General features: G+C 38.8%; 1 protein-coding gene across 5 annotated transcripts in view; it reads left to right on the top strand.

Moving 5' to 3' along the window:
* adamts3 (ADAM metallopeptidase with thrombospondin type 1 motif, 3) overlaps positions 1–12192 on the top strand; it is a 284275-nt gene that overhangs the window by 126651 nt on the left and 145432 nt on the right. For all 5 annotated transcript variants that reach the window (XM_038298273.1, XM_038298274.1, XM_038298272.1 and 2 more), the window contains exons 6-7: positions 510–593; positions 4387–4543. In XM_038298273.1, coding sequence (XP_038154201.1) covers positions 510–593; positions 4387–4543 — 241 coding nt within the window. The remainder of the gene's footprint in view (positions 1–509; positions 594–4386; positions 4544–12192) is intronic.

The following is a 12192-nucleotide window of genomic DNA, read 5'->3' as shown; positions in this document are numbered from 1 at the left end:
GCAAACTACTGAGAAAGGGATCTCAGACATTCCTCTTTTATCCGTTTATGCGTTGTTTGTGTTATCCTCTGAACTTTCATCTGGTCTCTTTCAGACCAAGAAAGTGAGTCATCAAATTACAGCTGGTTTCTAAATCATGAAATGCTATTTCACAAAAACAAAAAAAAGAACAAAAATGAAATTCTGTTTGAAAACTTTAAAGAAAGTGCTTTTGCTGTAATTTAAGATGGGCTTCACACACTGTTATTTAGATGATTGCATTTCATTTTTCTCATACAGCAACCATGTACTCTGATAAAAGGACACAATGATAGACTGCATTTATTGCAGCCAGCGGTGCAAAGCTCTGTGATTACAAAGCTCTGTGATTTCATGTGACTCACATCAGATGTTGAAGCTCAGTCCTGAATGGACAGAGGATGAAACTTGAAATTGATGCAGATGCGGTTGGTGAAACGAAAACTTATGTAAGAGATATTTTATAATTCCATACTGTCTCTTCATCCCAGGTGAATGAAATTTACCACGATGAGTCATTGGGAGTTCATATCAACGTGGTGCTGGTGAGGATGATCATGCTGGGTTATGCCAAGGTGAGTTTTAAAACATATTTGCTGCTCAGTATGTTGCTTTGTCCTAGCTGCTGCAGTTATGTTAAATTAGTCTTTTCTATGGCTTTAAAAGTATAAGTTTATACCTACTCTTACATTAACCGGGCTTAAATGATTGAGAAATGCCATTATGCATGCTTTCACAATCCTAAAAGAGACAAGACCTTTCAGCGTTCAGTGTTTTCTATAGAAAGATTTGGAGAGGAAAGGTTATTTCCTGTTAAACCTTTTAAAGTTTTTAAAGTTCATTAAAGTTCATTCAAAAAGAATGAAGAAGAATGAAGAAGACTAACAAACTAGCTTTTAAAATCAGTTGTGTTGTCATAAAACGGGACAGATGGACCCAGTATTCAAGGTGAGACAGCCAATAGGAAAGTTCAAAACGTTTATTAGAATAAAACAGAAATAACAGAAGCGCTCTGCTGTGGAACTGCGACTGAAACGACTGCAGGTGCCAGGCGCAACCAATCACTGATTCTGGTTTAACAGTACAGTCCATTCAGGAACAAACAGATCTGGATTCCAGGACTCCCTCAGAGTGCGAAGGCAGATTCAGAGTCCCGTTCGTCGAGCATCCAGCTCAGACAAAAATGCACCTTGTAGGACAGGTTCAGAGTCCCGAGGGTGGAGCATCCAGATCAGACAGAAATGCACCTTGAAATCCAGAACCAGAATCCAGCAGGAGTCCAACAGAGGTTCAGGCAAGCAGATCAGACGAGGACAGACAGGGCCAGTGTGAGAGGGAACGGAATATGGAACAGAGCCCAATATAAGGGAAAGCGGCAGGTAGATGAGATGAGTGATGATTAGGAGCTGGACAGAGTTAAGCAGGTGAAAGACATGAGTAATTATTTCAGCCAAAGAAACCAATCAGTGGATTGCAAAGATTGCATAGTGCTCGTTTTCTTAACATTTGACAAAAATAGATTCAAACAATACCTAGGCTGTGTCTGAATGTCCACCCTAATCACTATACAGGGCACCAGACAAGTGGCTTGAAAAGAAGTGATCATCCATGGTGACTAGATGTGCACATATTTCCTGTAATGCTTTTCGAGAGCTCTCCTCGCAAAGTATCATGGGACTTGCTGTCACAGCAGCCCGCTTTTGCCATAGACTGTCGCTACCTGACAGCGACGACAATTAACAAAGATGGCGCCCGCACCATGCAGGGAGGCGGAGTCATGTGACCAACGGAGAGCGAAAAGTGGTGATCATTTCCAGGGCTTAAAGTATGCTGGCCCCAGGCCCCAAGGGCCTGGCCCCAAGTCCGGAAAATTCTAAAATCCACTCCAATTTTTTGGTATTGAATCCACTCCAATGTTTTTGGTATTAGATTTTCAAAACTCAAATTTAGTCTTAAATCATTCATGCAATGTCTAATCCCATGCCCCCACACACGTGCATATATATATATATATATATATATATATATATATATATATATATATATATATATATATATATATATATATATATATATATATATATATATATACACCGTACTTTCATGACTATAAGGCACATATAAACGTATTTTTTCCCCTCAAAATGTGCGGCGCGCCCTTTGGTGCGGTGCGCCCTATGTGTGTTGTTTCTACGGACTTTGAGGGAGGTGAATGTAAGGAGACCAGGTGGTTTTTTTCCACTCATCACCATTGCTGTTAATCTGTGACTCCATGCATGCCCATCTCACAGCTGATGTGAAAAACATGGTGAAACAAATGCTGTGCTTGCTGTTAATCAACCGCTCGACATCGGTGTGAACCGGACGCAGCAGGTGCAGCAGAAGCAGCGAGTTTACATGCAAAGTCAATGGTTGACACGCATATAGGCTCAGCAAAAGGTCCTGCAGCGCGTTTTGAGCAGCAGGTGCAGCGTGTCGGGAGTGTTTAAGCATCTGACGCGCCGCCAACGCGCTGCTGCAGCTCGAGATGGAAAAATTGAAGTTTTGATTGAAGCTGATCTGGGAGCTGACAGCGAGACAGACACATCGCTGATGATACACATATAAGAGCGCTGTGATCGCTCCTCTGAAACAGTTTATTGACGCCTAAATTAACTTAACCTGCTGACAGAATATGTTCGCTTTTATTATCCAGTTTTCAGGTGGATTTTCCCACTTAAAAACATATTAAAACGACTTTATTCCCACTGATCACAGCAAATATAGCTGCAAGGCAAAGAAAGGAACGCCACTGTTTGCGGATGGATTGTAGATGCTTGGACTAACGTGTCTGCTGGCACTGTTGTTCGAGCTCATCATTTCTGAGGAGCCGCCCGGCACGGAAAGGGACTCTAACAGCGAAGAAGGGGAAATTGGCATGTCTGATTTAGTGCAGCTGTTTAATTCAGAAACAGAGGATGATGACTTTGATGGGTTCGATTAATACTTTGTAATAAATACATGAATAAAGCACAATCATACTCAGTTTTGCTCCCGCTCTATTTTTCTACCTGAAAACTTCATTCAACAGCAGCCTCCGGGTTCACCGCGGCTGCTGGTAGGTGTTTTTCATCTAAATAATCTAAAGGATTATAAAAGGATAATAGGATAATAAAAGCGAACATATTTTGTCGGCAGGTTTCAGGATTTTAAGTTAATTTATGTGTTAATAAACTTTTTCAGAGCGGCCAGCTCCCAGGTTTGAATAATACTTTGTAATAAATACACCTTGCTGCTATATTTGCTGTGATCAGTGGGAATAAAGTAGTTTTAATATGTTTTTAAGTGTGAAAGTCCACCTGAAAACTTAATCATTGCAGTCAGTTCATCCAGATTAGAAGATCCTGCCTTCTAATAGTATTTCTGTCAGAGGCGCTCAGACCCCCACATACGAGCGGTGCGCCGACAGTAGGAATCCATTCAACAACAGCCTCTGGCTGGCCGCGAGGAGGCAGGCAGCAGGATAATAAAAGCGAACATATTCTGCCAGCAGATTACTGCATTTTAAGTTAATTTATGCGTCAATAAACTGTTTCAGAGGAGTGATCACAGCAATCTGTCATCAGAGCGATGTGTCTGTCTCACGGCCAGCTCCCAGGTTTGATTAATACTTTGTAATAAATTCATGAATAAAGCACAGTCATACTCAGTTTTGCTCCCGCTCTATTTTTAAATATGCAGTAGAGGTATTTAAAGGTAGTAGAGGACATGTACCTGTATATAAAACACGCGCCCTATAGTCCGGTGCGCCTTATGTGTGTGTTAACTACAGAAATGGCACACATAACTGAGACTGCGCCTTTTAGTACGGTGCGCCTTATGGTCTTGAAAATACGGTATATATACATATATATATATATATATATATATATATATATATATATATATATATATATATATATATATATATATATATATATATATATATATATATATATATATATATATATATATATATATATATATATATATATATATATATATATATATATATGAGTTCAGGCTCAGGATTATTTTGTGCTTTAATCCCTGCATTTGTCCGAATGGTCAGTTAACTGAATGAAAACTAAATTAGCAGTTCACACTGTGTAATACCTACATTTGGTATCAAAATTGAAACAAAATCAAACATCTACCTTTCACATCTTATTCCATCACTTTATGTTAAACACAAATGATAAGAGAAATAATTCATATTAATATTTCACAATGTTCCCTCACAGATATTTTCCACTAACAAACATTCCACTAACAAAGAGTTGAATGTAGTGCTGCTGCCTGTGGGAAACTAGTCTGAGTTGAGAAGTTTTACTTTTTCTTGTCTGTCAGTCCATCAGCCTCATTGAAAGAGGAAACCCATCACGGAGTCTGGAGAATGTTTGCCGCTGGGCTTTTGTGCAGCAGAAAAGCGACCCTGATCATGCTGAACACCACGACCACGCAATTTTCCTCACTCGCCAAGGCTTTGGTCCCACCGGCATGCAGGGTAAGGCCCCAAAGGACTATGCATGACATGATTCAAATCAGGTTGCATTAGCCCGCAGCCTTTTGTGCTGCACTTTGATACTGATCTAAACACAGGAATGAAAACATCAGGAATAATTCTAGGAAATGCAGTGCCTGACATTTGTGTTTATGAAGGTGAAACATTTTTTTTAAGCTTTAAATGTGTATATTTCATATTTCATTCATGAGAAACTTGTTTCAATTTTTTTTTTTTAAGAAATGTGTGTTTCTCTTGACTGTGTTGCAAATCATACACTTAAAATGAAGATTTAAAATCTTTGGAATCATGTGTAATCAACCTGTGTGATTTCTACTGTCTGAAAGAAGAACATGTTCATTTTTAAAACCATTAACACTTTTCTGTTTCCTATATTGCTGAAAAACTAAATGCTCTGACAAATCGAGTAATTGTGGCACAGAGGTTCACAAATTTTTTTACAAAAAGTCTGGAAATAAAAACAATTAGAGAGACATGGAGACAGACATGTAGTGACTTATGGTTTAGTTGAATAGGGCTGATCTTTGTAGATGTTTGTGACTGTTTTAACATTCCCCTTTAAAAAATAAATAGATGTACATTATTTGAAATAAGATGTAAAAATTTTGGATGTGTTGCAACATCAGACGATTAAAACCTCAGATTATTCTTATGTTTGGCAGTAGGATATTTAAACTAAATAAATGGCAGGTCAAAGCTCTGGCACGATCTGGGCAGTCATTCATTCAGCTGAGGACCTATAGAGCTGCAATCACAAGCAGTATCCTTTTCTTTATAGGTAATAGGTTTACTCCTGTGCACCACTACAAATGAATGAATGAATGAATAACTTTATTTTACACAATCCAGTAACATTACAAATTTAACATAAATTGTATAAACGGCCCCTGTCCCTGATCTTCAAATGTTCAAAAGAAGAGGCTTTAAATTGCACATGCATTTTTTTTAATAGTACATCCAATAAGTGGCCATGTTGGTGGTGATCTACAAAGACTGCTGCACAAAGGTTAAGACATGCCAGCCAATTAGGCATTTTACAGAGACAATACTGTCAGATTGTTTAGGAAAACCAGTTGATAGCATCCAGTCATTGATTTGCAAGACATTACTGTAATTTCCCTCTAGGATTACTAAAGTGTGTCTGTATGGAAGTAAATCTGTGTCGCTGGGATTTGAATTAAAAATGCTGCTGAAATTTAAATGTTGTATGTTTGTACTTACTGTTTCAGTGTTAAAATATATTCAGAACACATTTTTGACCTAAAAAAAATTCATTGTCATTATTTCTACACAGATGAAATTTCATTTGTTATTTTCTCTTCAAGCTAAAAAAAATCACATTACTATTTCAAAGTGATTACATTTTCAATACTTATTTTTCAGTTTAATTATTTGGGGTTAAAATAATCTGTATATAAAAAAATTCAACCTTTCAAAATTCAAACTCAATATTTTCAGCCTCCTGAGATTCAACTGGCTCTATTTCACCGTCTTAAATTCAGTGTAAAAGGGGAAGGGTTACTTCAGGTCACAGACTATTGAGTTTGAATTTTGAAAGGTTGAATTTTTTTATATACAGATTTTTTTTAACACTGAAAAATTAAACTGAAAAAAAGTATTGAAAATGTAATCACTGAAATAGTAATGTGAATTTTTAGCTTGAAGAGAAAATAAATGATATTTCATTTGTGTAGAAATAATGACAATGAATTTTTTTTTTAGGTCAAAAATGTGTTCTGAATATATTTTAACACTGAAACAGTACAAACATACAACATTTAAATTTCAGTAGCATTTTTAATTCAAACCCCAGCGACACAGATTTACTTCCATATGTCTGATTATGAAGCTCTAGCGGAAGTTCAATTGAAGAAACTCTGACTTACCTCCATCAATCAGAAGCCGATCCGTCTCTGAAGCGAGCCAATCAGCTTCGAACTACTCCACCATGAAGCCAAATCAGCGTCCTGCTTCCACTTTATAAACTCCCTCAAATCTCACCACAGCCGCTATCCTGCAATCGCAAGGTCGGATTTCGATTCAGACGACAATTCACCCACCTCCATCCCCTTCTCCGCCATCACAGCTGAATCGTCCTCCATGACACGACTTCACCTCAACCTCATCAGAGAGTATTAATTCCAGTTGTCACTATCCCTCGTCTCATCGCATTGGTCCGGCAGAAGACCACCATGTTGAGCCCGGTTCTGCCAGAGGTTTCTTCCCAAAGGGGAGTTTTTCCTCTCCACTGTCGCTTCATGCTTGCTCATCATGGACAGTTCACGGTACCTGCATCACCAAGCAGGACCTCTATATCCCGAGTCTGAGTGAAGCCCCGGCGTCAGCTCCCTCAGTCTTCTAGTCCCTCAATTCTGCCCAGCAGATCACCTTGTCAACCAGCTCGGATTAAACCACCACCAGTTTCAGGCCCGGGGGAACATCCCTATTCACATTCATCTACTCATGCATGTTAAAGCATAATTCAGCATGAATGTTCCTGCCGAGGTCTGAGCGCCAAAGACTATACTTTCTTATCAATAAATTCTTCTAATTATCTTTTCTCTCTGTGTGAGTTTTTCAGATTGAACTGATTCTGATGCTCCTCCTGGATTAGCCTGCGGTGACGACTTTCTCTTGCATTGTGTTCTTGATTCTTCACCAGGGACAAGGGTCAGCACCCTCCTCCTTGGAAAATTATGCAAAACATTACATATTGTCAGTCATGTGCAATATTCTTCTCTCACACTGTGCAATAACACACACCAACCACTGTGTAGCCTGTGTGATTCTTTTTACTTATTTATGGTCAGTGCATCTCTGCTGTACAAGTGCAATAATCCAAGTCAACTAATGTTCAGTCTGTTTAATTTTCACTTATTTATATGGTCAGTACTTTTCTGCAGTGCAAGTGCAATAACCCTATTCAAATACTATATAGTCTTCCCTTCCTATAGTCTTCTCTCCACTGTGCAGATATTTTTATACCTAAGGGAAACATATTCCAGGACTTGTTTCATTTTTTATGCTTTTTTTGGTACTATATAACCTCTTTCTATATTGTCTGTCTTATTTGTATCTTTAGTGGCATTTTGCTTTGACACTTTGTACTCTATATAAGCTACTGAAACCAGAATTTCCCTGAAGGAGTAATCTCTAGGGATAAATAAAGTTGAGTCTAAAGGGCTGGTTATACTTCCGCAGCAGTGTGTCGCAATGAACTTGTTGCAGATATTTTTGATTTATGCCCAATATTGGAATCGTGGTCTGCGCTATGTTACGCCACAACACAAGAGTGACAAGCGGGTCAAGAACTAGCTGTGGGTCTAGATACGGCCGAGGTGGTGAGGAAGTGGAAAAATTAAAGGGGCAAATTTGTGCAACAACGGATGGGCATGAGGGCGAAAAAGAGTGGGGATCCAGGTGTAAAGGGTCCCAGCATTCTTGCGCACCTCGCTCTCCTAGCTTGTACATCTTCATAAGTCGTCTTCCACAATGGCGGTCATACAAACAAAACAAGCCTATAAGGTACCAAACAGGAAATATGCATAATGTAGAGCGGATGTAATTTTGACCAATCAGAGGCCTCCTTTATGAGGCACTGTCTGTGGTCAGTTACTATTTTGGAGAGGTGCACCAGAGTGTCTGCGGAAGGGGCGGGGGTACATTTGCGTTCACTGCGACACACGCAGATGACCTGGTTTCTGAGTATAAATCAGCCTTAAGTCTTAGCAATCCTTCACACAGAGCATGCATGTAGTGACAGTGGAGAGGAAAACTCACTTTTAACAGTAAGAAACCTCCAGCAGAACCACTCAGTTTGAGCGGCCACCTGCTGAGGCCGACTGGGGTTCAAGGTTAGTCACAGTAAAAAAACTACACTGGAAACAGGGCAAGCTCCAATATCTACTGCATAAACAGTGGCAGATTGCAGCAGAGCAGCTGATATTTCAATCCAGGATGGAGCCACAGCCAGATGAAGCTACTATGATGAAAAAGCAGAGAGAGCGTAATCTTATCAGTAGAACTTGACGAATACTGCAGAGTGGGAGAATAGAGATGGAATAAAGCGAAATGAGGATACAGAAAATAGCTCAGGATAACCTAACTATGTAGGATGGGGTACATTGTAAGAAAGTTGGAGCCACAATAGGGCCAAAGCATATAAAGCTTGTCTACCGTCCTGTGGGAATTAATTTGTGCTGGCTTGTAGATGTTTTTTCATTAATATTATTCTACAATTCTCATTTTTGACTGTCCAAATATTTTTCAAGCACATAGAATCTCTCTCCATCCTTTGTTATTGCACCAATGCTTCTTTTGTGGCGTCAATGGCCGCAGGCGTTTTTGAGTGTCATTTTGCAATTGACTTTCAGAAGTACTAAAAAAGTGCCAAGAAAAAACTGCTGCCACTGTTTCCGTTTTTGAAATTCACTTAGGATGTAGTAAATGTTTACATTTGCTTATTCACCATCAGTGAATTAGCAGTTTGGTCATTGCAATATGATCTGCATATTGATGAAGTCACAGACACAAAAAATGGTTTGTACATGCAGTTTGCTAAATTTCAGACCCTTATAATTTTGGACCTTGCTGTAAGTGCAGAAACACTTTTGTGTCTGTTTTTAAAAGCCAGAACCTGAAAATCAGGCCAAAAAACCTATAATAAAAATAAAAACTATATTATATATATATTTATACATATAATGTTTTATATATATATATATATATATATATATATATATATATATATATATATATATATATATATATATATATATATATATATATATATATATATATATATATATATATATATATATATATATATTAAAGGTTATGATCAAGTGAAACTTATTAAATTTTACCCCTTATCCTTCCTATAGTCCTTAAAACTAACCATCTTCCTAGATGTTTGTGAAGAGTGCCGGAGTGAACAGGTGAAAATACAATTATATAAAAATTGATAGAAAGTGATGGAAGTGGACAGAAGCAATATGTTATAGGATGCATCAGCTTTTAGAAATGTTTTTTTATCTGCTCCATCCATCTGTCCTTAGCCCACTCCTATTTCTTTCTTTTTTGTGAATATTTCTATTCTGGGATGGATTTTCTCCTTAAAATGTCTGAGTAATGCTTACCTGGAGCCACAAGAGTGGTTATGCACTAGCACAGCAATGCTTCTGCATTTTACGGGGTTGAAAATGAAATAGTATGAGCCATGGACCATCTGGCTTGACCCACCAGCTGTTCTGGGATCCTTCCAAACCTCCCTATGGTCACCCTGGCTCTGCCTTAGTTGTCTGTTGGCTTTTTGCTGGCAGAAGTGTTCTATGGCATATTAGTTGTGCCACAGACCTGAAACTGCAGTGAGACTGTTAAAAGGTGTTTGGCATCCATTCAACCCCTGTGTAACCCAGCTCTACTCATTAATTTTTTACAAATATTTTTTAAAACGTTTGGCATTTGTTAGAAAACACCAGCATTGGCAAATTTGCCACTGTTACCCTTTTTTTCACAGATGAAAGCATGTTCACACTGAGCACATGTGACAGACTCTGGAGACACTGTGGAGAGTGATCTGCTTTCTGCAACATAAATGGCCAGTTTGGCAGTGGGTCAGTAATGGTGTGGGGTGGCATTTCTTTGGAGGGCTGTGCTCACCAGAGGTAGCATGACTGCCATAAGGTACCAAGATGAGATCCGGAGGCCCCTTGTAAGATTATATGTAGGTGGGGTTTGCTCTGGGTTCCTCTTAATGAAGGACAATTCTAGACCTCATGTTGCTGGAGTTTGTCAGCAGTTCATGTGGGATGGAGGGATTGAAGGTATGAACTGACCTGAATCTGATTGAGCACATCTGAGAGATCATGTCTTGATCGATCCACCAACATTACGTTGCACCAAAGACTGTCCAGGACTTGGCACATGCTTTAGTCCAGGTCTGGGAGGAGATCCCTCAAGAGACCATCCACCACTTCATCGTGAGCTTGCCTAGTTATTCCAGGGAGGTCTTACAGGCACATTCTTTTGTGTGACTCCAAATCCCGGCCTCCATTCTTTAATAACAATTTCGATTGATGATTTTTGTGTTATTTTTGTTGTCAGCTCATTCAAATTTGTACAAAAAGTATTCAATGAGACTATCTTAGATCTAGGATGTGTTATTTAAGTATTCCCTTTATTTATTTTTTTTCTATAGTACATTCAGATGGATGAAAACAGGCAATAACAACCAGTATATCAAAACACTTCATCTACACTGACAGAGATTACAAAGCCGAGCGGTGGAATTTTGTAATGCTTATAATGTTTCCCTTTTCACCTGAGCTACTAAATAGCATGTGCAAAAAATGTTCTTGCCTCATTTTCAGGATCTTATTATTGCCTCCGTCTCCAATAGAATTATAAGAAAAAGATGTAGAAGAAAAAGAACAGAGATAATTAAGCTATTTGTTTCAGGTAAGTTGCACCAGGAAGGAGTCTAAAAGTTGCAGTATTGCAGCCCTTGAGAAGTCGAGTTTGACATCCCTGGTTTAATAGCTCCAAAAAAGTAAAAGTGCTATTTTAAAGCCACAGCCCTAGTAGGATTATTAAAATATATAAATTATTGAATATTCAAGTGTTAATTAGTTCGATAATTTTCTTAAATCTCACTGTTAGTATCTATAGTGCAGTATTTTTATCTTTTTACAGTATTTGCAAGGGTTACTTTTATTGGATGAAAAAGGCCTATTTTTGATTGGCCAACATACAGTCAAACAAGTCCTGAGGACAAAGACTCTGCCTAGTGAGTGCAGAGAGAGACGCACGCACAGCTGAAGTTCAGATGATTGGGAAAAGGTAGGGGGCATGCATAAAGCTTAGCAAATGCAAAACCATAGTACAGGGCTTCTAGAAAAATTAATGGAGCAGGAAAACAAGTGGTGGAGCAAAGATGGTCAGAATTCAGAGTGCACCAGACGCGTTTTAAGAGAGTGTGAGATTTAATGCTGCCCACCAGTGTCACCGTGTGCAGGTTGCAGGCACAAAAAATGTGCCATATCACTCTGTTAACCAGCGTGCAAGTGTCCGGTACTCTATGTGAGTTTGTGTCAGTGAGCTTTAAGGTTTAAGGTGAAGGATTTTTTTGGATGGGAATGGAGCAGCCTTTGGATAATGGTTAAGGAAATGCTGAAGCTAAATAAGGACACCTAAAGTAAACAACAATAGCAATTGTTGGTGGCCCTGATTCTATGTCGTCCAACAGACAGGTTTTCCTAGCCTGATAAACCAGACTAAATGTGAGATTAAATGTGTCATTTAGTCTGGCCCGGATTAATTAGATATCGGAAAATTTGTTGATGAGAAGAACCCGTTGTTTTTCAAACCATGTCTGAGCCTATTGGCTAACACATCTGGCCAATGAGTGCAACTGTGACGTAGTAAGCACGACAGAAACCTGGTGGGGGAGTGTAAACAAGCAGCCTATTGGTAAAACGGCGTATATGTCCTTGAATGAACGTAGAGCCTCTTCCTGCTCACTAAACCGAAAACCCCAAGTCTAATCCTTCCAAAACTGATTCCAAAGCTGAGTCAAACGAGAACTGTTCAATAGTTGTTGCCATCTTCCTTGTTGTGCTTTCTCCAGCTTT

Source organism: Cyprinodon tularosa, unplaced genomic scaffold (genome assembly GCF_016077235.1).
Source record: "Cyprinodon tularosa strain WSP-4 unplaced genomic scaffold, ASM1607723v1 ctg404, whole genome shotgun sequence".
Taxonomy (NCBI): Eukaryota; Metazoa; Chordata; class Actinopteri; order Cyprinodontiformes; family Cyprinodontidae; genus Cyprinodon; species Cyprinodon tularosa.
This window is presented reverse-complemented; position numbering and strand designations above follow the sequence as displayed.